The sequence below is a fragment of the Rhipicephalus sanguineus genome, chromosome 10 (assembly GCF_013339695.2).
Source record: "Rhipicephalus sanguineus isolate Rsan-2018 chromosome 10, BIME_Rsan_1.4, whole genome shotgun sequence".
In the NCBI taxonomy this organism is placed as follows: Eukaryota; Metazoa; Arthropoda; class Arachnida; order Ixodida; family Ixodidae; genus Rhipicephalus; species Rhipicephalus sanguineus.
The window spans coordinates 121,343,077-121,368,157 of record NC_051185.1 but is presented as its reverse complement, the minus strand read 5'-3'; the positions used below and the strand labels follow the sequence as shown (position 1 = coordinate 121,368,157).

At 46.8% G+C, this 25,081-nt stretch overlaps 2 protein-coding genes and 1 pseudogene across 2 annotated transcripts in view; 1 reads left to right on the top strand and 2 right to left on the bottom strand.

The window, feature by feature from the left end:
- Window positions 1–4,968, bottom strand: part of LOC119372402 (uncharacterized) — a 59,974-nt gene extending 55,006 nt beyond the window's left edge. The window contains exon 1 of the mRNA XM_037642873.2: window positions 4,760–4,968. Coding sequence (XP_037498801.2) covers window positions 4,760–4,906 — 147 coding nt within the window. The 5' untranslated portion in view covers window positions 4,907–4,968. The remainder of the gene's footprint in view (window positions 1–4,759) is intronic.
- LOC119406709 (atlastin-2) overlaps window positions 1–24,620 on the bottom strand; it is a 210,661-nt gene extending 186,041 nt beyond the window's left edge. Inside the window, exon 1 of the mRNA XM_037673439.2 lies at window positions 24,332–24,620. The gene's annotated coding sequence lies outside the window, so the exon portion shown is untranslated. The remainder of the gene's footprint in view (window positions 1–24,331) is intronic.
- LOC125760170 (uncharacterized) lies at window positions 1,655–3,532 on the top strand (annotated as a pseudogene).
- Window positions 24,621–25,081: the final 461 nt, after the last annotated feature.

Genomic DNA, 25,081 nt, shown 5'->3' with positions numbered 1-25,081 from the left:
GACCGTCGGCGTTTGCGGGCCTGGTGATTCCTTAGAGCCAAGGAGACATCGGGCTTAGCTTTCGCGCGCTCGACGCCAGTGAGCCCTCCCACTACACCTCTTGTAGTTCTCTGTCCACGGCACAACAAGAAGAGCGACCGCCGACGTAGGCAGGCGTATGAACGCTGTCGGAGAACTAGAAACAGCGCGCGCACGGACGTCCTTCCAAGATAAAGAGCATAGAAGGGGTAGTAGGCTAGTGCATAGCTCCTATTAACTTCTGTTGCCTGAGGTCGGTCACTCAGGCCGTACCCGATTCTCTCGTTTGCGCCCGGCGCTCGCCAGGGGCGCTCGCATCCATAATAGCTAGCGCCGCGCTGGCTGCAGTAGCAAGCGCACACCGCTACGCCGCGGTTTCCCGCGCGCGCGAATTTGGTTTGCTGTGCTCGATATAAAGCTCTGCTTGGCCCATTGCGCTTTCTGCTTGCCCTTGATGTTTTTCTGGCATGGTACGTCTTCCCCAAGAGCTTCGTTAACTGCAGCGCTCGCTGAGACAGCCGTGCCTGTATCAAGTGCGCTTTCTTCCAACTTTTGGCCGATTCTGGTAAGTTCTTTGTTAAAAGTGTTACATGGTTAAGAAATCCGCTTGCTGCAAGGAATCGTGCCTGAACGCGGTATTTTTGTTATCTGCAGCACAACCGTAAAAAAAAGGCGGCTGTCCATGCATGGTCAGAAGTTTGGCTGCGCCCCGAACGCTCCACAATGCCATACTGCTGCGTACCACACTGCAAATCATGGAGCGGCCGGAAAGAAACCGGAATATTTTCACGAAATTCCGAGCGACCAAGAACTTCGCGAAAAGTGGCTTAAGGTAATCTCGAGAGACAACTGGACCCCGAACAGCACATCTTGCTATTCTACCGTTTGCAGCCGACACTTCGTCCCGTCCGACTTTAAAGAAGGGTGCACGACGCGAAGACTGAAGAAAGGCTCTGTGCCCAGCGTCTTCCACGAGTACCCATCGTATTTGCAACCTTGCAAACAAACCGAAAGAAGCGACGCGGCCCTAAGGAAGCGTGCTGCGGCTGTATTAACTGGCGAGCCAGCAAGAAAAAGAAGAGCAGTCGGTGGTGGCGCACCACATGTGTTTACGGATTTACGAGATGACCAGTCGTGCACTTCGGACGCCCTACTTGCTGAAGAAGTGCCCAACTCCAGCAGCAGGACTGACCAAGGCTTCGTCCCGAGAACGGCGCTGGTGGATAGAGCAGTGCAAGTAGCCTCACGCATTTCGTTGCCGACCATCGAAAGACGGAAGTGGAGGCGTAAGGAACGCGAACTGAGGGCGCAGATTGAAAGGCTCAAAGGAACTGTTGACAAATAAAAGGGAGCTTCAGAAACTTAAAGAAGACTGCTATGTCCCAGCGTTTCTGCAGGTTGTCGAGCAGGCAAGTGAAAATGAGTTGGCTGCCTCAATACTGGGAGCAGGTCAAAAATTTTCAGAAGGTGAAACCGACGTGGTCCGAAGTTACAGTCCGCCACGCAGTGGTCCTTCGTAACCTCTCAGCGAAGGCATACGAACACATAAGGAGCTCAGGGCTACTCCGCCTACCCTGTCGAAGCACGCTGGAGCGCTTCCTCAGTTCGTCACGCAAAGAAGTAGGCATCAAGACTTGATTAAGCAGAGGCTGTCAGCTGAGCTCGCTTCACACACGAGTGCTCAGTCAAAGACGTGCTCGCTCATTGTGGACGAAATGAGGGTCAAGCAGCGCTTACTCTATCTCAAGCAGAGAGATGCCTTCGTTGGCGAAGTAGACTACGGCGACTGCTTGCCGCAGAAGCAACCGGGCAAGCCAGAAGAGCCAGTTCTTGCAAACTCGCTGCTTTGCTTCCTTTTAAGCGGCTTGTCAACGAGATATAAGATTCCCGTAGCCTATTTTTTTACTAGAAACTGCACCGGTGAAAACCTTCACCAGATCATGACTAACGTACTCAAAGAAGTTGAGAGTATAGGCTTTAGAATCGTGCGGATCGTTACCGACAACCATCGGATTAACGTGAAGGCGTTCCAACTGCTATGTGGGGGTAACCTCAAGCACTGCATACCACATCCGACAAATAAAGATGGCAAACTTTTTCTCGCTTTCGATCAGTGCCATTTAATTAAAAACGTACGGTCACAGTTTCTGTCACGCGATATCGGAAAGGATGGCGAAATAACCGCCCAGTACCTGAAAGACCTCTACAAAATGCAACAGCGCAGTATTGTCAAGCCAGTGCGGTTCTTGACAAGAAAGCACGTATATCCGACTAGCATGGAAAAAATGAACGCCAGGAGGGCGGTGCAAGTCGTTTCGCCACCTGTGACCGCGGCCCTGAAGCTCTTGAAAGAGCAGGCAGGTCATACATGTGACGCAAGCTTCGCCCACGTTGGTCCCACCGTGGTATTCATGGACACCATGTACCGGTGGTTCACCCTCATGGACGTAAGCAACTGCACCCAGTGTCCACCAGAACAACCCGGACTGCAAGCAGTACGAGTCCGAAGACGACGAACGGCTAGGTTGGCTTGAAGCATCATTTCTTGACTACCTGGCCGAAATCAAGCGGCAGAGCCCGGCCAAGAATTTTCTGACGAAGGAAACGTACGAGGGCTTGCTGATAACAACCATCTCAAACGTGGAGTGCGTTCGGTACCTTCTCACGGCCACACGTTTCCGTTTCGTTCTGACTAGGAAGATGTCCTCTGACCCAATAGAGGCCTTCTTGGGTGGTTGAGGAAATCTGCAGGCTCGAACGACCAGACAGACGTGAGGGCAGTTTTGTCTGGGATTGAGAAAGCGCTGAAGACTGGCATAGCCTGCACGTCCAGCAGCAGCAACGTGATGACTGCAGAAAGCAGCAGCTGCTCCTCATCAGCGCTCCTACACCGATCGGCAAGAGCAGCGCAGAATGACGGCGAAGCATTTCCAGCAGGGGCAACCACGACCCTCAGGAGAGTCTCGACAGGGGGAAGACGTTGCTCCCAACGCCAGATGTTGCTGCACTAGCAATGCTTGGTGGCTATATTGCAAGAGCAGTCCACGAAACCATTTCCTGTGATGAATGTTTCACTCTGGTGACTAAACCAAACACGTCTGCGCCATCGGATGCCTTAATTAGGCACCAGGACAGAGGTGGACTCTTCTATCCGTCTGCTGAGCTTGTAATGGTTCTCCATTCTCAAGGATTACGCGGAAGTTTTCCTCGCAAGAGCAAGAAAGATGAACCAGCCACTGAAGGCTGCCGTTGACAACGCCGCGGAAGTACTACAGAAACGTGACAAACTCAAGTGCTCGACCCCAGGTCACCATGAAAAACTTTTGGACGTTGTGCTCGTGAAGTTTCTCCATCCACTTTTTGTGAACTTCGCGACGAGTGTGACTGACAAACACGACTTGGCGAAAGATTTTCATGTCAAACCGTTGTCTCGAAAAGTGCTCAAGCTTTGAGCGCGAAATCAAATAAAAAAGCTCGCATTGCATTCTGCATACAGTGCTTGTGTTAGAAATTTCATGTGTGCGCACTTCTTAATGTATACGCATAATCCAATGCAATGAAGACGGTTTCTAGACCGTCATAAACGCAAGCGTGCATAGGCCGCGTCGTCTGCTGTTATTATGGGATCGGTGCGGCTTCTGGCGGCAAGCGCCGGAATTATGAGGGACGGATGGAGCGTATGTATTTAGCGCCAATGCGCGGGCACGAAAGTTATATAGGAGGCTATGGCTAGTGTTGCCGCGGCAGTGGCGACGGAGGAAGTGAAGCCGTTCAAAAAAATCACAGCATATCCACGTGGTGAATGATGATGAGTAGGGCGAAGCGAACTCGCGCTGCAGCACGGCGATGGCATTGGCGCGAGCGTGGTCCTTCTTGATGGAAGATATTGTGACTAGATTGTTTGAGAACCACAGTCTGTTGCACACACCGCAACTATGGCCGAAACTGTTATCGAGGAAGTCCCGCTGGAAGCGCGCGTCGGAGCCTTCGGGCAGAGCCCTCCTGATGCGTTTTGCACCCACTTCACGTGCTCGCGCAGTCTCGGGCTCTGCCTGCCAGTACGCGCGCTTTCTTGCCGCTTCACAGTCCTTCACATTTTGAAGATCCGATTCGCGCCGCAGCCATGCAGCTTCGGCCTCGCGGGCTTGAATGGCGGGGTCTTCGCGCCGCAGCCGTGCAGCTTGTCGAGCAGCTTCGGCCTCGCGGGCTCGAACGGCGGGGTCTTCTCGCCGCAGCCGTGCAGCTTGTCGAGCAGCTTCGGCTTCGCGGGCTCGAACGGCGGAATCTGCTTCGCGGCGTCGACGTGCAGCTTCGGCCTCGCGGGCTCTCACCTCAGGATTCTGTCTGCGAGCGCGCGCTGCCGCCGCCTTCCGTGCCCTCCGTTCCGCAGCCTTGTCTTCCATCTGGCGACTCCGAGCTAAAGAGAAAGCGTGCCAAGAGGGAGCCTCATGGCGCGTTACTTCTGAAATGTTGTCTTCGGGTGTCGCTGAAAACACGAACGTAGTAGAGAAGAAAGAACGCCACACAGGTGAACACGCACGAGAGTCCCACTCGTCAACGTCGTCTTCATCTTTACTCCATACCAGAACGCGGTTCTCACGAGCTAGAGGTGGCTACTACAACGCTACAAACGGAGGATGGACAGACGCACGGCAGAAGGAGCTTCGCCCCTAAAACAATTTTCTGATAAAAATCACAATTAAGGCATTCATACATCCAGACATGTGCCAGGAACATTTACCTTTAGGCCTGGGTGGGGCATGAGAAAGCAGCGGATCTTCATGAAACATTTCAATATCTTCTCCCGCAGCTGTAGCAGTTCTTCGTCTTCTATGTCTTCGAACCGGCTGTCCAGGAGTTGTTGACCACCCTCCAAACCGTACGGCATCTCGTACGCACACTGCCAGTCGCGCACCAGAAACAGCAAGCTTTGGAAGGGGTGCTCGCAAGCCACCTGCACATCCCAGAGTTTTGCACCGAGTGTATGAGGAACGAGCCTAATCGTTCCACTCACGATTGCATAAATTCAGGTCCAGCACTAAGAAGTGGAAACTATGGAGTTCGCGACAGAAATTATTGCCGAGGAGTCTATGGCACCATATTGTGCCGGCGGGAACTAGAATTATGACTGCTCCTGAAGCCGTGGCAACTTGGCAGCTAAGGCGTCACACTGCCAAACTCACCGACGCGGCTTCTTTTTATGGTTATGGCGGCCACATTCCTGTGGGGCAGAACTTCAAAATTCTCTTTGCACGTTAAAGAACCTCAGGTTGTTGAAGTTCATACGGTGCCTCATCATCATATATTGATCGGTACGTTAATCTACTGAGCTTATTTTCTATTTAGTTACAGTGCCTCCGTCAGCTTTTCTTTGATGCATGTGAAGTTTTTGCCCGCAGCACAGGACTGGCTGCAGTAACAAAGCAGAAAACAGGGCGAGAAAATTGAACAGAAAGCTGGGGGGAAACTGGCTGCAGTATATAAATTAGCGGCGCATATTTGCGCGATCTGACAGGGTGCATATTTTAAGTTTCATTTTTTTTTTTTCATTCTCTATGATTTCGCGATGCTTCATCAGCGTGTAGATGAATATCAGTGTTTGGATGTACAGGATAATACATTGTACCAAAAGGAACTGTAAATACGTGTATAGCGGCAAGCATGGAGACTATTGAAATTGATTATCTACTGATCCCACCCATAGCAGCTGACTGACGACAGCGCAGGAGTTTTCATTTATGGAAGTTAGTTTTTTTGTGATGAGCTGGTATCGTCTCTCGATTCATTCGACTCACTTTTCTACCGATCATACGATTGCCGCATGATCCTGTTGAATACGAGAGCGCATCTTCGCTGCTCCGACCATTGAGAAACAAAGAGATGGCTATTAATTCGGGCAGATTCAGGCTCTAATCGCAATACCAAAAACCACAAGGCTTTGAAGATTCCACCAATTATTTGTAGTGTTGACCGGAAGTAAATTTCCTGCGTTGCGTTGAGCTGGGCGCGGTCATTTGCCATAGACGTTTCGAGCCGGAAACACGATCGCACAGGAAAGCTAGCACGGTGGTAGCGTTCATTGCGGCCTAGGCCTGACAAAGCGCTTTACCTTAATATATTTTTGTTGCCTTACATGCTTGTTCCTAGTGCTAAATTAGGATTGTGAACAATGCCTGAGGAGAGACACACACTGAATACAGTGGCGCTTTGCGCATCACTGTCATCTGCCCCCTTGTACGATCAAAATCTCAAAAGAAGTGTGTAAACTAAATATCAGCGCAAACTTACACAAGAAAATTGTTTTCGTTGCAGGCCACTGCTTCGAACGAAGGCTCTGCCCAAGAGCAAAATGCCGCGCATCAAGCAATGTAGGTAGCGGTAACGCAGGGTATAGAAAAATCGTGGGCGATTCGCAGCCGCGGATCATGAGTTCGCGAAACAATTTACGGCCAACCCTTTTGGGCTTATCTCGCACGGTTTGCGAAGAACTGTAGATTCTGGACGCAGAATGTATGTCGCGATCGCGAATCGAAATTCCATTTCTTGCGATCCAATTGTCACGATTTCCTCGGCGGTTGTGGGTTACCCGTGATGCCCTGTCGCAGCCGCGAATTTTCAAGTTGGTGTAAGGTAGATAGCTTTACACATGCCAGTGCTACGTGATGGTGTGTAAAGCTATCTTACTGCCAACTTGCCAAGCCGCGGCTGCGACAGGGCATCACGGGCAGCCCACAACCACCGAGGAAATCGCGACAATTGAATCGCAAGAAATAGAACCTAGATGGTGTGTGAAGCTATCTTACTACCAAACTAGCATACCTCGTTGCCCTCGAGTTGATTTAATCGCCAAGCGCCTCATGTCGCCTACATTGCCGTTCATGAACTTTTCCGAAGCATCATTCGTAATTTCGGTCTGTAGGACAGGTTATCAGTATGGCGTTAGACTAAAATATGCCTGCCACTGTGTCCTTCTATATACTATACACGTTTTCTATATTCCTATATTCACGCCTCAAGTTCATGTGTGCGAATGACCAATCCCTCGAAGATGAATAGGAAGGTGGTGCACTGACCGCCCGTTTTTTTGTTGTTGTTTTGCCAAGTGGCCTCTTCTGCTGTGTTGCAGAAGTACCTAGAGACGCACCTTCTGATGCTTCCGTTGAATGTGGTGCATCAGCCTTTGGTCGTAGGTTATGGATTTGGCCTGTGGGTGGATGCAGGAGTCAAGCCTGCACTCGGAATCGAGCGAGGCTCACAGGTACACAGGCGTCCACTGTTAAAGGGAACATCGGAGCGTGTGGCGGCAGCTCGGCGCCACCGCCGGCCAGCGGCTGCAACGAGTTTCGCGCAGGCGCAGTGAGCACTGTGTCCGGTGCTCTTTCGTCGCGTCAGCGGTTCGCTTCGCGACGATTCGCAGCGCGGAAGCAGACGACGAAAGAGCACGACTCACAACGCGCACTGCGCCTGCGCGAAACTCGTTGCAGCCGCTGGCCGGCGGTGGCGCCGAGCTGCCGCCACACGCTCCGATGTTCCCTTTAACAGTGGACGCCTGTGTACATCTGCCTTTGCAATGTATCCTAGTTTGAATGTTTGTGTACGCAAGGTTCACTCAAGTGTATAGCTACTTTTGTACGACGAAATCGAGGTACCAATTAGGACTGATAAAGTATGCGGGAAGGGGGCAGGGGGCCTTCGCTGAGCGATAGCACTTATTTCTAGAAGTTTAGCCAAGGACACACCGCCACGAAGAATACGAGGGCACGTAATCATGAGAGGAGACACACCATAGCGGATGACATCAGATTAATTTTGCCCACTGAAGTTATTTCTTTAAGGTGCAACTAAATCTAAGTAAGCGGGTGTTCCGTTGCTTTTTTTCTGTTTTTGGATATCGCCATATCAAAATGCAGCTGTCCTGACCAGGAACCCGCGTCCTTGAGCATAGCAGAGGGACGCGTTAGTGACTGCGCAACCGGGAAGCATTTACGTAAACGGACATTTGCATGTCCAACGGTGATAGACAACGATGTAGGTAGCTGTTGATGTGCGATAATGTGCAACAAGATTACGTGCTAAGTGCTTTAAAGGGACCCTGAAATGGTTTCTTAAAATTTTGTCAACGTTTAGACTACAGCACCATAAAATCATTCGCACCATAAATTAGGCGATGCACCTTGTAGCAGGGCAGCTACGGGCAATTATTGGGCGCGAGACCCACCCTGGAAACGTCGGTGCCATGGTCGGCGTGGCGTGCTTGGCAGAATCACGGGGCATCAGCGGCCGCGTCAGCTGCTTGTGGAGCGCTGCCGCGTGCGCTGCGGTCTGTTAAATGCGGAAATTTTTCACATTTTCAACACAATTGAACCCATTGTAAGAGGAATGGCTGCCTCTGAAGGCGATGAACATGATGCCCTACTTATAGTAGCCGCAGTGCCGGTTCTTACGCAACGCAGCCTGGTTCAGCCTGCACCGATACCCGCGGGACGAGACTCTGCTGACGCGCGTGGGGTGTGTGAAGCGGTGAGGAGCCATCGGCGACGAGGTAGTGCGCGGAACAAACCCTTCCGCCGATGGAGACTTTCGCTACTACGTCGGGGCTGCGATGTTCCGCGAGTAGCCGAACGCGCGCACTGAGTCAATCGTCCACGCTGCTTGCTGCCGGCTAATGGCGCTTACCTCGCGCAGGATGGAAAGGGGCCACCTTTTACCAGGTGTGATGCCATTTCAGAAACTTCCCGTGCGACTCTTGATCGTCGGCCACCCTGCCCGTGCTTTAGACACCCACAAAATCGCCTGCACGATACTTCTACGCAGGATTAAGAAACTGACCAGGGTCCTTATACATTCCCCTTAGATAACAGGAAGGTGCCAGCCATCTTCTTCTTTGCGTGTCAGTCGATGTACTGATCTCCCTCGCCCTCCTCCAAATGCTTTCTCGACCTTACGTGGTTTTCACTGCCTCCGTGATCCGCCCGCCGCTCACGGAGGCTCTGCAAAGCGACCATATTGATGAATAGACATAATGTGACGTCCCGTTATGGGGCGACATGGTAATCACAATGATGTCACGAATTTGGACTGTGACGTCATGATGACGTAATATGGTGCGTCATCACGTGATGATGATTTTTTGCATCACTCGTGTTGACGCCACCGACGCATGACGCTGACGGTCATCTTCCCGTTTGATGAGGCATCTGAGGCTTTCGCCTCTATAAGCTACGCGACGTTTGCTGGTGGATGTACATAGCGAGCGAGTCAAATGCCGCGGCTGACGTTAGACACGACACTGCTGCCACAATTGTTGGGCAACTCGCCAAATAAGGCTGCGCAATAAAATTTTGCGTTTTACTATTTACGCGTTGTTGTTACCGTGCTTTGCATCTGCAGGTTGCTGCAAAATCTTCTCTTTCTTTCTCCGCTATTTCAAATTCATGGGGGTCCTTGTTCATAGCCGACGTTTGAAGAACAAGTCTGGCGAACGTTACTGTATTTTCTTTCTTTTCCTTGGCGTCCCATGCTAGTTTACATGCAATAATACATGCTTGACCTCGTATACCGCTTCTCCTTCCACCAGCAATGTCGAAGTGGTGAAGCGTTGGTCTATGAATTTGGCCGAAAAAGACAACTTCACTGCAATGTAAAAGGAACGATAATTAAGGAGCACGTTTAAAAATGCATCGCATTTGCTCGCGCTTTGTGTGAGCACCAAACGTAACGATCTGGTGCCATTCCTCCAAACGTAACGATCTGGTGCCAAACGTCCTGGTGCCATGCCTCCAGGACTTCAATGTCCAAGCGGGCACTCTCTCCTTGGCCTCGACTAGCCTCCGCATACTGCGAAAGTTCTTTGCGTTCTCGCAATTGCCGAAGTTGAGGGAGCAATTCATGTTGAAGTGACAAGCACCGCCACTTTTTTTCTTCTTCTGCTCCTGTTGTGTTTCTTCCTGGACATGATGTTACACATCCCATATTCGATAAAGAAAAGAAGTCGCGTGCCGTTGATAGTGGCGTTCCGCAGTGTTTATTAAACTCTGGACGTGTACGCGAAATGCCAATAGCCCAAACCTGGTTAGGGGCCATTTAAAAACTATGTGGAGGTGGACATCCTGTCAACTGAGTATAAAGGGGCATCCGTGCTCCCTTAAGTGGAATATGTCCCAATAATAGTTACCTCCTCAGGCATGCTGCTGCTCTGCTGTCTCAGACTGCGCCAGCATGCCGTATTCGATGAAAGCTGGAGGTGCTGGAGGTCGTTCTCCTGGCTGTTCTGGGACACGTTGTAAACTAGTACGGAGCTACTCATGGCGCTTAGGGAAAAACTAGAGAATGCACTGCAGTCGGGGACTTGCAGTCGACAGGTCCCTTGAGTGTCCATAAGAACCACTGCCAGCTTCTCGCCTTGAGAATTCTCCACCTGCGGAAACGTATAGACAGATTAGTCACAAAGCGAGTACGGCATCTTTTATTGCTCATCATCACCAGCAGCCTGCTTTATATCGACCTGCAGGATGGAAATCCTCTCCGAATTAATATCAACCTAATCAAGTCACACTAACGTTCCGCGTTTCGTCTTTGCGAGTTACTGGCCATAGAAGCTGCATAGCCACCGCAGCCGTAAACTAAACCCTGTAAGTGTGGTAGAGCTTATGACTTTGTCACAAGCAAGTAAACAAAAAGTGAAAGACACACCCGAGTTGAGTAAAAGACAGTTTTTTTTTTTTTTTCAGGCTAATAATCCCTTCACCTTAACGGTTGTGGTCATCACTGGGTTGTATTGTTCAATCCTTACCAAGAAAACCTCGCTCCACATGAGGATTCCGGTAGTCTGGCGCTGGCGCCTGCTTGCCACTGAAGCCCTCCAACGGAGCGTCTGGGTCGCCGAGCCAGTCGGCTCGGCCCATGCTGCGCAGGTAGAGGAGCAAAAAACATCAGCAGGAATGACTTGCCCCTTGCGGAGGCCCCAGCCACCGCAATCACGACGACAGGATGGCCTTCACGCGTTCGTCCAGCAGGAGGCGCGCCAGGCCGTGCTCGTCCAGCTCGAGTCTGCGACCGTCCACGTTGAGGATCGCAGCGGCTGACGCTGTCAACTTGGTCCTGCATCACGGCGGCCCTGCATGTGTAGCGGACGGTATTGCAAGTTTCCAGCGGCGGCTTTCAGCACTAGAATAATTATTAAGGCCTTTTATGCCCTATCAAACAAAAGAATTGACCGTCGGCGTCGTCAGCCCGAGTGATCCAAAATCATCAATGACAACGTCACCACATGCCGTCACAGATCGCCAAAAACATGACATCATCTCTTGGTCAAAGATGGGTCGATCACAAAAAGTAGTGCAAAAACAGGTGAGGTGCAGAAAGCTTGCAATGCCTCCAATCCTGGAGGCAGTGCAAATCCACGTTAGGTGCAGGAAGCTTTCGGAGGAGGGCCGGCGAGAATCCATCGACTGACGAGGAAAGTGAAGAAGCTGACTTTAATCTTGGAGTCGTCTAGGTAAATACATAAGAGACCCTCTGAGTTTTTACAATTGATTGCTGTTTTTGAGCCTGTCTACCTTGGTAAATACAAGATTGCGATGTTAATTGTAAGATGTTGAACGATAGCGTTCCGGTAGCCATTGTAACAAGGGAAACCGCTTATTAATAGTACTAATACATGTTGCATTGGTTTTCTTTTTAAATTATGTTTGATCGTTTTTACTGCCAACAATTTGTCCGCAGCCATCCCAGACAGCGGCTCTTAAGATTCATTTTTTATCATTTGCACATGATACTTTAACAGCTTTTCGCAATCCTAATTTCTTATGCTCTCATCGCTCTTTCTTGAACAGGAGATCCAAATTTAGTTTCTAACCACGGCACCTTCTTCTGTATATGCATCTTGTCACCTCTTTATTCATATAAGTTAACTGATTATGATCCTTAACGCGAGTTACGTGAACTAGTAAGGCAGATTGACCTAGTCCGTTTTTGGTCGTGATGTTCGCGACGTGTTCTTCTTGAATAAACATGTGTTGTTAGGAGCACTTATGAAGAGGGCGGGATCATGAGGCTAGAAAGAATTTAGAAAAACAACTGTAAATTTTGGATGTCAATGTTGTGATTGAAATCCAAAAAGGCAGGAGTTCGGGAGAGGTGGACGCTTGAAGCATGAAAAATTCGTCAACACGGGTGTCGCTGGAGCCGACGTTTCGACAAGCGGACTTGTCTTCAAGGCTGCGACTGCTTTCCTGAGCGCTTGCGTGTATATGCTTCGTACCCTCTCCACCAAACCAAACAAAGAGAAGGCAACAGAGAAAACGTGGGTAGGGGTGGGTAGAAAAGGAGAGCCGGCGTGTCGAATTGATTGAGTGAAAAGCAGTAGTCCGGGAAAAAGAACGAGTAGTCCGGGGAAAAGGCGGTATTCGAACGAGTAGTCCGGGGTGGTATTCGCGTCGAAAGGTAGAAGGGAGGTAGACGGTTCGCTGAATCATGGTGGTCAGAAGGAAACACCTAGTGACTACAGACCAGATTTTAGGCAAAGGGCTATTTTGTTCCTTGCATTCCTATCGTTCCATTTTGATATATGAGCATGAATTGAGATTAAGAAGGGCTTTCATAGTATTTTCATTGTGCCTATTAAGGCCTATTTTCGGCCTTTGTGCCTAAATGCCTATATCTTCCTATAAATGCATATCTCGAAATCGAAGCCCTTATGAACACAACTTAACCTCAAATTTCGTTTTCTAGTGCAGTTTGACACCGTTGCTAATGTTACCGGGCTACGTGGCTCTTTTATGGTGTTCAACCTAGTCGTCTAGTTCAACCAATTCTCACGGAAAACAACCGCTAGCACCTGTGAATGGTACGCGCCGGCCACCGTACGCCGCCCTGCTGACATGGCGGGAGCGGTTAGCGAATGCGAAACCATGGAGAGCCGTCAGGGGAAAGGAGAGTGATGAACAAAAGAAGAAAGAAAACGGTTGATCCCTCCGTCATAGGAATCGGAATAACACGAAAGTAAAGCGTGCCCTTACAGAAGTAACTGAATGCTTACTGTACATTGATATAAGAGAGTTTGCACAATGTATATTGATGTCTGGCCGCTATATTGACGCCGTTTAACGTGTATGCACCCACTTTGATTATTGGTGGTACATCTCCATCCCGATGACTAACGTCATGTTAAATGATTAAACAAACCCTTGAGGTAGCTTGTGGTTGTTAACGGTGAAAGCTTTATCAGAGAACGAGGTTGTGATGCAGAAGAGAGTGGATATTGGACGCAGAACTTGGTCGACATACCACGGCATGTTTAAAATGTGATGAATACCCGGCACGGATAGAGGGAAACGCAAAGCGCGTCGTGCCGCGCGGTAGCCCGGCTTGGCCCTGGCCGCGATTTTTCTCGGGGCGACGTGCGTGAGCATGGAACGCGGTGTTACAGCCAGGTGAGGCAGGCGCGCGTTCGCGGAGCTATTTTTTGTTTGTGTTAGCGTGGTGCTGAGCGAGGCCGACGCTTTTACGACGCTGGGCAAAGGTCGCCACCTCGCGGTGTGTTAAGGCATTGACAAAATTCGACCTTATATTGAAAACGCGCCGAATGGGACGGACACGTAACGCGTTGCAGGTGCTAGTCGCGGAGGACACGGCAATGACGAATTACTTTACCTTACCACTCCCAGAGGTCAACACCACCCTGCCGACCGGGAGAGTGGTAGATATAAAAGGCGCGTTCGTAAAGGCTCTAGAGTCTGTGACCATGGCGCAGTGGATAGCGTGCCTATATATACAGGACCCATACATATGATGTTATTGGATACAGGTCGTATAGGGGATACGGCTTATAGGTGATACAGGTTTATAGGTGATATAGGTTGTATAGGTGATATAGGTCGTATAGGTGATACAGGTTAGGTTGATTATATGGGTGTTACAGGTGATATGGGTAACATGGGCCGAATCAGCGATTTGGGTCACAAATGACGTGCAGCAAAGGAAACATATTGATAAAGACATGCCAGTTTATGAAGCGTGTAATAAAAGCAAATATATGCAGCAATTCAAGCTGTAATGATATCTCGCAGCAGTCTAATTATAAGAATGTAAGAATTCACTGTTGCACTTACATATATTCTTGAAGAAAAACGATCAGGCAAGAATATTTGGTAACTGATTATTTATTTAAATCTTTAAGCATCTCCGCAATAAAACGGCACCATACACGCACATGCACAGTGATGCAGATGCTGTGATTTCTTCATTGTGTAAGCTGCAGCGGACCTTCGGTGTTCTGTAAAGTGTTCCAGTCAAATGGAAAACACAGATCTGTTAACATCTATATTTATTTTTACGAAAACTCCAATAGGGACGAATGCCATCATTTAGTTGGCGTAGCGCCTGTTTCCGAATAACCAGGGCAAGGCCTGCCTGTAAGAAATACAAAAAAAGAGAGAAAATCTTGTACAAAAGGTAAAATAGCTAGAAGAGGACGGTTTAATAATGTAAACCACAATAGTTACGTAGTTGCATACTGATACAACATCCAACGCACAATACCTTTTTTTCAGTTTTCATGACTTTCGAGTAGAACGTACGAAGGCAGTGAAAATGATAAACTTACCTTCAAAGATAATCAACAGAGGCGCGTTGTTTGGAGATCCAGCAAATACAGAAAATCTTGATGGCACATCATGGTGACGGTATCTGTCTCTGCAGCTTTGCAGAAGGAAGCTGCGATGGAGTCTTGCATGTAGGCTGAGGTGTCCATTTTTCCGCAGGAAGTTGCGATGCTGGGTCTGTGTGAACAATCGTTCCGCCGAAACAAACTTCCATGTACGGCCACAATTGCAGCACATGAGCGAAGTATGTTCTTCACTCTTTCGCTGATAGCCTGGGCACATCGCGGTACTCGATGTCCACGAAATCAGAGCAAGAGAGATCGCAAGTGACGAACACGATCCGCACTCGTGACGCTGGTGAGCAATTCTGAAGAAGAAAGTGCGGCGCGGAGGGATACACAACAAGAACTAAGTGACCGTCAGAAATTTACACTGGTGTAACTGCCAATAAATTCTGCGAATGCTTATTTGTGAACTATCAAATTTTCATGGCCCATTATTAGCACCCTATAAAATACAAATTGATCTTTTCTCGCGTTATTTTCTTGGTCGCAGCAGTAGACGGGCCTCCTTGCACCCTGCAGCGAAAGTTTGCGACATGCGTTCTCAGAATTCTTCCCCCCTCATGGTTTCGCCACGTGCAAAGACTACCGCCCGCGACTTACCCGACAGGCGAGTTTCGGAACAATAGGGCGCGCCTTTTCCCCCCACGGGGGAGAGCAGCTTAAAAATGCACGACCGTTGAAAGACGCGTTCGTCGAATCCGCATTCTTTCCGCGTAAACCGGCTACCACGACGTGTTTTATCCCCATTTTTATCGTACTTCTCATGAATAAATAGTAATAAAATAATAATAATAAAGACACTGCCTGTCAAAGCATTGAATACACATTCCGATAAACATTGAATGAAGGGTATTTTTGCTAATTTTGGAAGGCAGCATTTTAGCGCATCATTGAAGCAGATGCACGTATCGCACTTGACCGCGACACGATCCGTCTACACAGTTCAGAAACACGTGCGCCGCACAGTCAGTGCCTGAAAGCATATGCTTGCATGCAGTTTTATGTAATACAATGCTGCTCCACTGAGTGCTGTAACTGTATCCTCAAGTTTGGTTTATGCCTAATTCAGGACCCTTATTAACGAACGTGTCTTACAGAAAAATGGAAAAATATGCGTAAGAGAAAACTGCATCCAATAGTGGTGCTGGCCATATGACACACGCACGCACGCACGCACACACACACACACACCACACACACACACACACACACACACAACTTTTGTGAATTCTACCCCAGAAGCTAATGTAGGTGTCAACATCCCTCATTGAGAGCGCTCAGTAGGTCAATTAAATGTGTAGTGACCGTGGGTCAATTAAAACTTTCTTAATGTATGTCAATTAAAAATAAAATGAGTGAGAGTCAACTGAATATTTCAAACCTAATGTCAATTCAATGTTTTATTGAGGGCACTCATTAGAAGCTGCCGTTTAATTGACCAGCTATTGAGTCAAAAAGGCCTCGGTTCGGGGTCAATTGACACGCAAAGTGCATTTTTGTAAGGGGTGCGCGTGCAAAAGATGTTGTAAGAGGTGTAGATGAAAGCGGATGATTATGTGCTGCACTGCCACTTGTCAAGATAAAAAAAAACGCCAGCTGGTTCGAGAGCTAGATTGAGATGAAAGGGAATTTGAAAAATAACATTGAGAATTAAGTGCTGTCCTGCCACTTATAAAGAGAAAAAGGCGAACTATTGATCAGGAAGAGATTGTGAGAGGTTTGAATGAGAGCGGATGAAAGAAAACAACTCCTGTGTTGATCCTATATGCCGCCATATAGGTCCTGGGCGGCCCTATTTGTATCCTATAACCGCCATATGGGTCCTCTGGAGGTCCTATTTGAGTCCTATATACCGTCATATGGGTCCTCTGTAGGTCCTACTTGCGTGCTATATACCGCCATATGGGTCCTGTTTAGGTCCCATTTGGATCCTGTTTGGATCCTATATACCCCCACACGGTCCTATACAATTCCTATATTTAGTCCTGTAAGTCCTGTATAAAACCATACGGATCCTGTATGAAACCATATAGGTTTTTTCAGTAGGGCGGCATCTGTTGTTGCGGACCGAGCGGTCGTGGGTTCGATGCCCGTTGGCGGTACCTTTTTTTTCTTTGCCATCTGATTGTGCATATTTTTTCAACGTCATTTCCGTGACGGAAATACGTCACTGAAGTCTTGGTGGACCCCGGCATAAAACACTTTCGTGTTAAAAAATACGGCAGCTTCAGGATTGGCAGTCTATCTCTGTCTATCTCTATCTGTCTATCTCTATCTCTATTCTATCTAGCTATTTCTCGTTCTCGCTCTATCTATATTTCTTTCACTTTCTTCCCGTTCTTTCCTGTCTCTCCCTCTCTATTTGTCACTTCCTTTTTCTTTCTATCGCTGTCCGTTTGTTTCTTTCTCTTTTTTTGTTCTGTCTCTTTCTCTTTCTTTCTCTTTATTTGTTCTGTCTTTTTCTTTTCTTTTTAAGTCTTTATTCCTTTGTTTCTATTTTTCTCTTCCCCTTTCTGTGTAACGGCTCCTTTCTCTGCTCTTTCTTTCTCTCTCTATTTTCTATCTCTTTCTTTCTCTCTCTCGCACTTCTTCAGGTGTTCGTTTGAAACTTGCTCCTCCTGTACACGGTAGTGGGGCTTGCACAATTCCTATGGCGCATAATCACGTGAGGCGATTTGGACGAAGGAGCACAAGTTACCAATAGCTTAAACAGCTTCACTGTAAAGAGACTGAAGAGAGCGCGTGCTGGTTGATGCTGGTTGATGATTACTAACAACCTAAAATGGAACCTACACATCGATAAAGTAACCGTAAAGTAACCGGCAACGCCTGCCGCAAATTGTTTTTTCTTAGGAGGGCATTAAAACAATCTACATTTCCCGTACGCTCGTTAGCATATAAAACAATTATACTTCCAGTCCTTGACTATGCCGCCATAATTTGGGACCCCTATACGCAAACTAACATTAAAAAACTCGAGCGGGTGCAGCGGAAGGCAGTTCGCTTCATTTACAATAACTACACCCGTACCTCGCAACAGAACTCTTAAAACAAGCCAACTTGCCTGCACTTACGGAACGCAATCGTGTTTCCCGACTAAAAATTCTTATTTCAACTTATCAATAAACATTACAATATTAACATATCTGATATAATTACTTTTTCTTCTGGGTATGCCACAAGACAGAGGCATCACCTAACAATTACCCCATTCAACGTAAAAAACAATTGTTTCAAATATTCCTTTTTTCCAAGGACTGTGACTGAATGGAATAACCTGACTAATACCCAAGTTACTCAACCTTCACTGTCTTTATTTACTGCAAACATCTGTTAATTACCTTCCAATATGACCTCCTTCATAATATGTATTTCTTTTTGCCGAGTTTTGTTTTTTAGTTGTTGTTTTGTATTAGGGCTGTATTTGTATGCGCAATAGCCTAAAACAATGTATTCGTTCGCATACGATGTATTTGTATTTTTGAAGCAATGTATTATACTCTGTTTTGTTTTGTTGCCTACATTTTTCCATAATATGCTGTATTTCCACCCTGCTAAAATTCCCTACGGGGATTGCAGTATCTGTAAATAAAATAAAAAAATAAAATTCTTGTTTTAAATGCGAAGCATTTCTTAGCGAACTTCTGCGACTTTGAGCGTATCTATCTATCTATCTATCTATCTATCTATCTATCTATCTATCTATCTATCTATCTATCTATCTATCTATCTATCTATCTATCTATCTATCTATCTATCTATCTATCTATCTATCTATCTATCTATCTAGCCGCCTACGACTTTGTGCTCTCCTGGTCGCTTGGTTAATCGAATGTACACCAAAATTGGTATGGCGTAACATGACTGTATGGCGAACATAAATGACAAGTCATAACATGAAAATCATGACACGTATGTCATGTACAGCGTGATTTACATGCCACGCTCATGATGCGCTGGCGGCCGTTTCGCTAGCTTGATATACACCAAAATTGGTATCTTGCGACGTGACTGTGTGACGAACATAAATAACAAGAGCTAACATGAAAATCATGACACGCATGTCATGTACAGCATGACTTACGTACCACGCTCATGGTGCGCTGGCGGCCGTTTCGCTAGCTTGATCTACCCGGAAGTTGGTATTGCGCGACGTTACTGTGTGACGAACATAAATAATAGGAGTTAACATGAAAACCATGACACGCATTTTCCTTAGTGACATACAGGACGATGTATGCAGCTTTTTGCTGGCTGCTTCGCATTACATCGATTCCCACAATGCGTGGGATCTGCCGGCTTTTTTTTTACGAAGGAGCACACGTTACCGACATCTTAAGCACCTTCGCATTAAAGCGTGATGTGCACGCGGCTTTTGTTTTGTCTGTATTCACTTCTTTAGGTGTTCACCGACAGGGGAGAAATTGACCCTATACGCGATTAGACCCGGCCGATACAAGGCATCCTTCCCTTCTGGTCATTTAGCGGTCTGGCTATATGCTCCCGTGCTGCCCTTCTCAGCCATGCAGAAAAGAAAAACGCCCAGAAGTGTCTTGATTCGACAGTGTGTTGATTCGACGAAGTGTGTTGATTCGACTCACCATGCTACAGAATGAAAGCAGAGACCGTATTCTGCGGACCGTGCAAGAAAAAGGACAATTGCACGGCTATGTTCAGCTGTTGGCGCCTTTGTGCCATCATAAACAATACCATTTATTGCTTTCCTGTTGTAGATACAGGTCGCGAACGTCTTTGTTTTGAAATTATTTGCAGTTATGTATAAACGCCTGCAGTTACTACGTTAAAGGCCTAAAACGTGTTTTGCCTGCCTATTTTTGGCGCCTAAAACAGGCTTTTTTAATGCCTCAACATCAGGCCTCTACTCATGACAACGAGAATTTCACGGGAATAAGCATGATTAGAAATTCCTACAAGGACACAATTTTCATTGAATTTCGTTGTGTATGTACCATATCGAATGGATTCAAGAACCGCCTTTGATACATTTCTACCGCTTGGCTGATGTGTATTAAACTTGTGAATAAGGTATTAGTCTATATTTTCCGTCTCTAGGGGACCGTAAGTTTGACTGAAGTATGTAAAGTTTGATATTTTCGAAGTTATCACCTGCCACATTAAAATATGGCAGGTCACAACTCGCAAAATCTCGGCCTGGGTTTGGACAGGCTAGGTAGTCAAACTCAAGATTAGTGATGCCTGGCCAATTTTAGCTGAACATGATTAATACTAGTTAAGAAGGTTCTGACACAAAAATTTTGGTGCGGCGTTTTTGGTGCGGCGATGTGCAACGTGTCCATCGTATCTTTGCAACTTTCGTATGATCTTCGACTTTTGAGCCCATGCGTCGTGACAACACATTCAAGCAATTTAGTGACGGAGGGTTGGGTTTAAGACATTTGTATCTATGTCAAGAATTTTCCCGCTTCTTCTTTTACCGTGCCAGTTCCAATCCCATCATTCATTCGTTCTTGCAGGTTACATTTGGTAATTCCTTACATGACCTGGCTGTTTCTTCAAACTCCTCCGCGCGACCATGTGTCTGGGCATTCTTGCAGGAAGGTTGCATTGCGGTTCGGCTCCTTGACGTCCGCTTTTTATTATAATACTTGTATGCAATATCACGCAAAACACTACATAAAGATTTACTTTATATGCTCTTCCACGAGGCTACCAGGCTATGATGTGCTGAAACGAGTGCGCAAAATGTATATATGCCCCAATTCAAAAACATTCTTCGATAAACTGCAATCTGAAAGACTACCCGTAAAAAGATGATTACGAAGAAAATGTATTTTTGTTTCGTCCGCTAACTGCCGTCTCTGTGACATACCTGACACAATAGAGAAACAATACCCTATTGTGTCAGGTATGTCACAGAGACGGCAGTTAACGGACGCAAAGACGCCATTTTATTGTGGGATGTCCTACAAATAACTCTGAAGAAAATTTTGGCAATTAATTCGTACACTATTCTTTATCTTATGTCAACATCTCTTCATGAGGTACCCTATGATATGTTTTTCCTTATTGGTATGTATAGTTTATGAAAGATGCGCATGCAAGACCGTCACGCAGAGCCGACAACCTATTCACGTACACATTTCATCCGAATGGTTGTTGACCTAACGGATGTTAACTTGGCGAGGTGCTTAGCCTCGCCACCTTTCCTGTGCAGCACATTATGAAGAACTCTCCCTGGAATAGAGGACTTCAAGTTAGCCTTCGAGTCACCAGTGCTTGTACGCTTATCGTCGCTATGTGGCTGCCGAACTGTGACTCAAAAACACGGCAGGAATCAATTGAAGCAGGAAAATTAAAGACGACGCCTTACAGAAAACCAACAGACAGCCAGCCACCAGTCATCAGCCGCGACACTGCAAACAAGGGATATTTGTAGGACAGGCAAGGCGTAGAAGAAGGACCTGTAGCGACGACACTGACTACGTTCACCACTTAAGCAACCTAAAGGAAACATTAGTTAGAAGAAATTACCCGCGAGATGCTCTAAACGAGGTCTACAACGAGGCATGTCAACTAGATAGGAAATCATCACTAGCTCAAAGGGCCCCCGTAGCACAGCCCAACCAGACACCAGCATTTATAACCAAGTACTCAAATGCGCTACCAAACATACATATCCTCAGTATGGTATTACCTAATACTGGCAAGCAATGAGCGCCTCAGAAAAGCGTTTCCCGGGGTACCAAAGATAGTGTATCGCCGCAATAGGAATTTTAAGGACATGTTAGTGCATGCAAAAGTAAACCCTCATTCTACTGCCCACACAACACCTTGTTCTCGTCCAAGATGTAAGACTTGTAAACACCTTCAAGATGGCGTTATAGTTACAAGCACCGGAAGTGATTACGTCAATCATATAAAATCTAGTTTCACCTGCACTAATTCAAACGTTATCTACATGATCAAATGTTCATATTGTCAAAAACGGTACATTGGCGAAGCGGGCCAACCTGTTAATGTTAGATTAAACGGGCATCGCGCGGACATGGCGAAGAAGTTACCCAAAGCAGTGGCACAGCATTTTAATGTAGGAGGTCACAACTTCGACCGATCTCAAACTTTACATACTTCAGTCAAACTTCCGGTTACCAAGAGACAGAAAATATACAGAGTCATACCTTATTCACAAGTTCAATACACTCCAGCCTGCAGGTATTAACGTTTCTAAGGGGGCTCTTGAATCTATTCGGTATGGTACAAACACAACGAAAAATCAATGAAAACTAATCCCTTCATCCATGAATTTCGACTCTACTATTGCCAAAATGCCACGTCCTTCCACTGACAATCATTCAGCGAAACGTATACCCTCCCCTTTCCCTTCCCCCCGCATTTTGTTTCTTTTTTTCACCTTCCTTATGACATATCCAGTTCGTCATGGTTGTCTCTCCCCCCTCCCCCACCCTCCACTCTGGCAGTTGCCCTCCCCTTCTCCCTTGTGGTGGAGAGGGCACGAAGCATATACACACGATAGCTAAGGAAGTCAGTTCCAGCCTTGTGCATGCGTTGCGAACTTCAGGTACAGAGGCCCTTGTCAGGCGTATGAAATGCCTTTTGCCTCTGTTCCTTTTTCTTGTATTACAAGAAATAAAGACACTACTACTACTAGGAAGACAAGTCCACTTGTCCAAACGTCGGCTCGAGCACCCACCCCCTGTTTACGGATTTTTTCAACACTGTAACTCTGTGTGATAATGTGTGTGCTATTTTTTAACACGCATTCTATTAAATACCACGACCAAGAAAAAAAATGCCTGGACAGCCGAGTGGTTAGGATGTTCGCCTTCGGATAGAGAGTACGCGGGTTGAAATCTCTCATCTTGAAGATTTTATTTCGGCAAGAAATTTTCTCTCTCTCATTCTTTATATATTTCTTTCCATGTCTCTGCTTGTTTCTCTCGTTCTTTATTTCTCTACCTCTTCTTTATTTCTCTATCTCTCCATCTCTCTTTGTACTCGTTCTCAGGGTTATTACAGGCCAAGCCTAGCGGTGAGCAGTGGGATCTGCACAAATTTTCTGGAACATCCCCGTTCATGGTGATGGTAGTTTTCGGGTACAGCCACACACTTTACGCCTAGCTAGAAACGCTTCGCTGTTTAAAATGTGACGTTTTTTTTTTCAATAAGAGCCAAGTACACTTTAACTGAAACAGACAAAAACGCAGTTTTTTGCTACAGAGAATATGGTCGCGCCTGCTCGGACAATTTTTTGCCAGTGTGCTCATGTCACCAAACTACGTCAAATCTATACTGCGTCTAAAATCTACATAGCCCACTATCGTTGGTGTTCAGGAGAACAATTTGGAATTTACCCTTACAGATTAGAACATTTTCTTTGGGCTTGAATTAACTCGTAAAGGAAGCCTAAATTGCAGCTAATGAACGATACGCCAATATTTTGCAACAATGGTTAAATACTCCAGGTATTCTTCTTAGGTCATTTTATGCTGCACCGTTTCAGATCACTTTTTCTATTTCAAGGAATAGATCGGTGCCCATTACCTTCATTGCAGTTGTGTTCTATTTCAAATATACCGTCTCGAAGCGAAAGAAGGACATTGTACTGCAGCGCAAGACTCTGGAAGAAACACTAAAATGAAGAAAGAAGGAGAAAAATTGCTTCTTACTTTTCATATTGGACATTGAAGGGAAAACAGCGCGAATTTCTGGACGAGCACAAAAGGGCGACAGAGGACGACAGGCCCTGACTTACAACTGATCTTTATTTCTGTGAAGTAGGCACATTTATACCATGTCAGTGAACACACACGTGACTGCCATTAATGTGCTATCATCACTCTGACATCAACATCACCGCATCACCACTCTGTGTCACAAACAAGCGTGAATCATCTGACTGATAAAAAGTCAATTTCTTTTTGAGAGAGGGTTACAGATGCCATACTAACACATTTTTCTTTAAGGCCTACGATTTCAGCTGCTTCAATTATTTCTCTAGGTCTTCTTTCTTTATGTCTGGCGATGACAGTTGTCCCGCGAAACTTCGGTGCGCAGCCACAATCCCTACAATGGATACCGAGGTGGCCGCTACAGATCGGTGCCTGATACAGGACAATCGATTTTGTTACCAATTGACTGCACTATCGCAACACAGTCCGCCCCTTGGGAAGAGGGCACTCCCTAAATCTCGACGTTGTTCAGGCGAGTGTACTGCTCCACGTCAGCCACCTTCTACTTTAGAGTCTCGTTCTCATTTTTCAAAGCTTCGTTAGTAGAACAAAGCTCTTGTTGTTGAACACGGACTGCCTCTACAATGGCATTAAGTGTTTTCAGGCCAGCATCCATGCCCTTGACCTCTGAATTTACAGCGCTGAGAGGAAAGCCCGATTCTCGAAGCCTCATTGTGACGTCAACCACAACTCTGTCCACGAGCTTTGTCAATCGGCTGTCAAGTTTTGCCTCAAGGTCTTCAATTTTCTCAGCTAGTTCTGCATTCGTAGGCATCGTGATGCCACAAGCAGGAAACTTGTTGAAAAACACAAGTGAATACACGAGCGTGCGAATAATACAAAGAGCAGCAGCAGCAGTGGTTGCGGTATAAGACAGAGCTCAATACCAAGGGTTTGAGTAAAACCAACTGACCTGTAGAAGGCAGGAGCAGCAATTAGACAAGTGTTACCATCCGCAACCACCACTGCTTTGACGTGGGCGTGCCTCCTGGCACTGCTTTTGATGCCTAGACTGGAGATACGCGCAGGCGCAGGTCGACGACAGGAATGCTGGCAACGGTAGATATGATGTGGCCAGATTATCCGGAATACAACTTTCCACGTTGACACGTGGATGATGCAACGACAGGTGCTGCAGCAGTCACTATCGGGAGCCTGGCCTGTCTAGGAAGTACATCTGTAGAAGGCAGGAAAAGGAATTAGACGAGTGTTCGCATCCGCAACCACCACTGCTTTGACCTCAACTCAGCATCATGTGTAACACGGAGATGCGAAAACGCTGCGTTTTTGTCGACCCCAAGGTCATGTATTGGTTCTGGTGCCGTTTCTTTTTCATTGGCATTCGAAATCTAGAACACAGTCAGGCCTCTGGTAAAAAAGAATTGAACATAAATAGCCCTAGCGCCTTCACCGTCAGCGTGCTATGGCTCTAACGCGCACGTAGATTCAGCTTGAAGAGCACCTTAATCGGCGGTCATATCGCAACAGCTTTGTTGTTATCGTCTTCCGTGGCATAGAAACCTCGCGCCATATTGAGCTGGTCAGATACTAATAAAATAACATCATTTGTACCTTTAGAATTTATATGCCTGCCTTAGATACCCTTAGATGACCGTTACATAGAAAAGAACTGTGGGTGGGAGCCAAACATTAATTAGTAGTG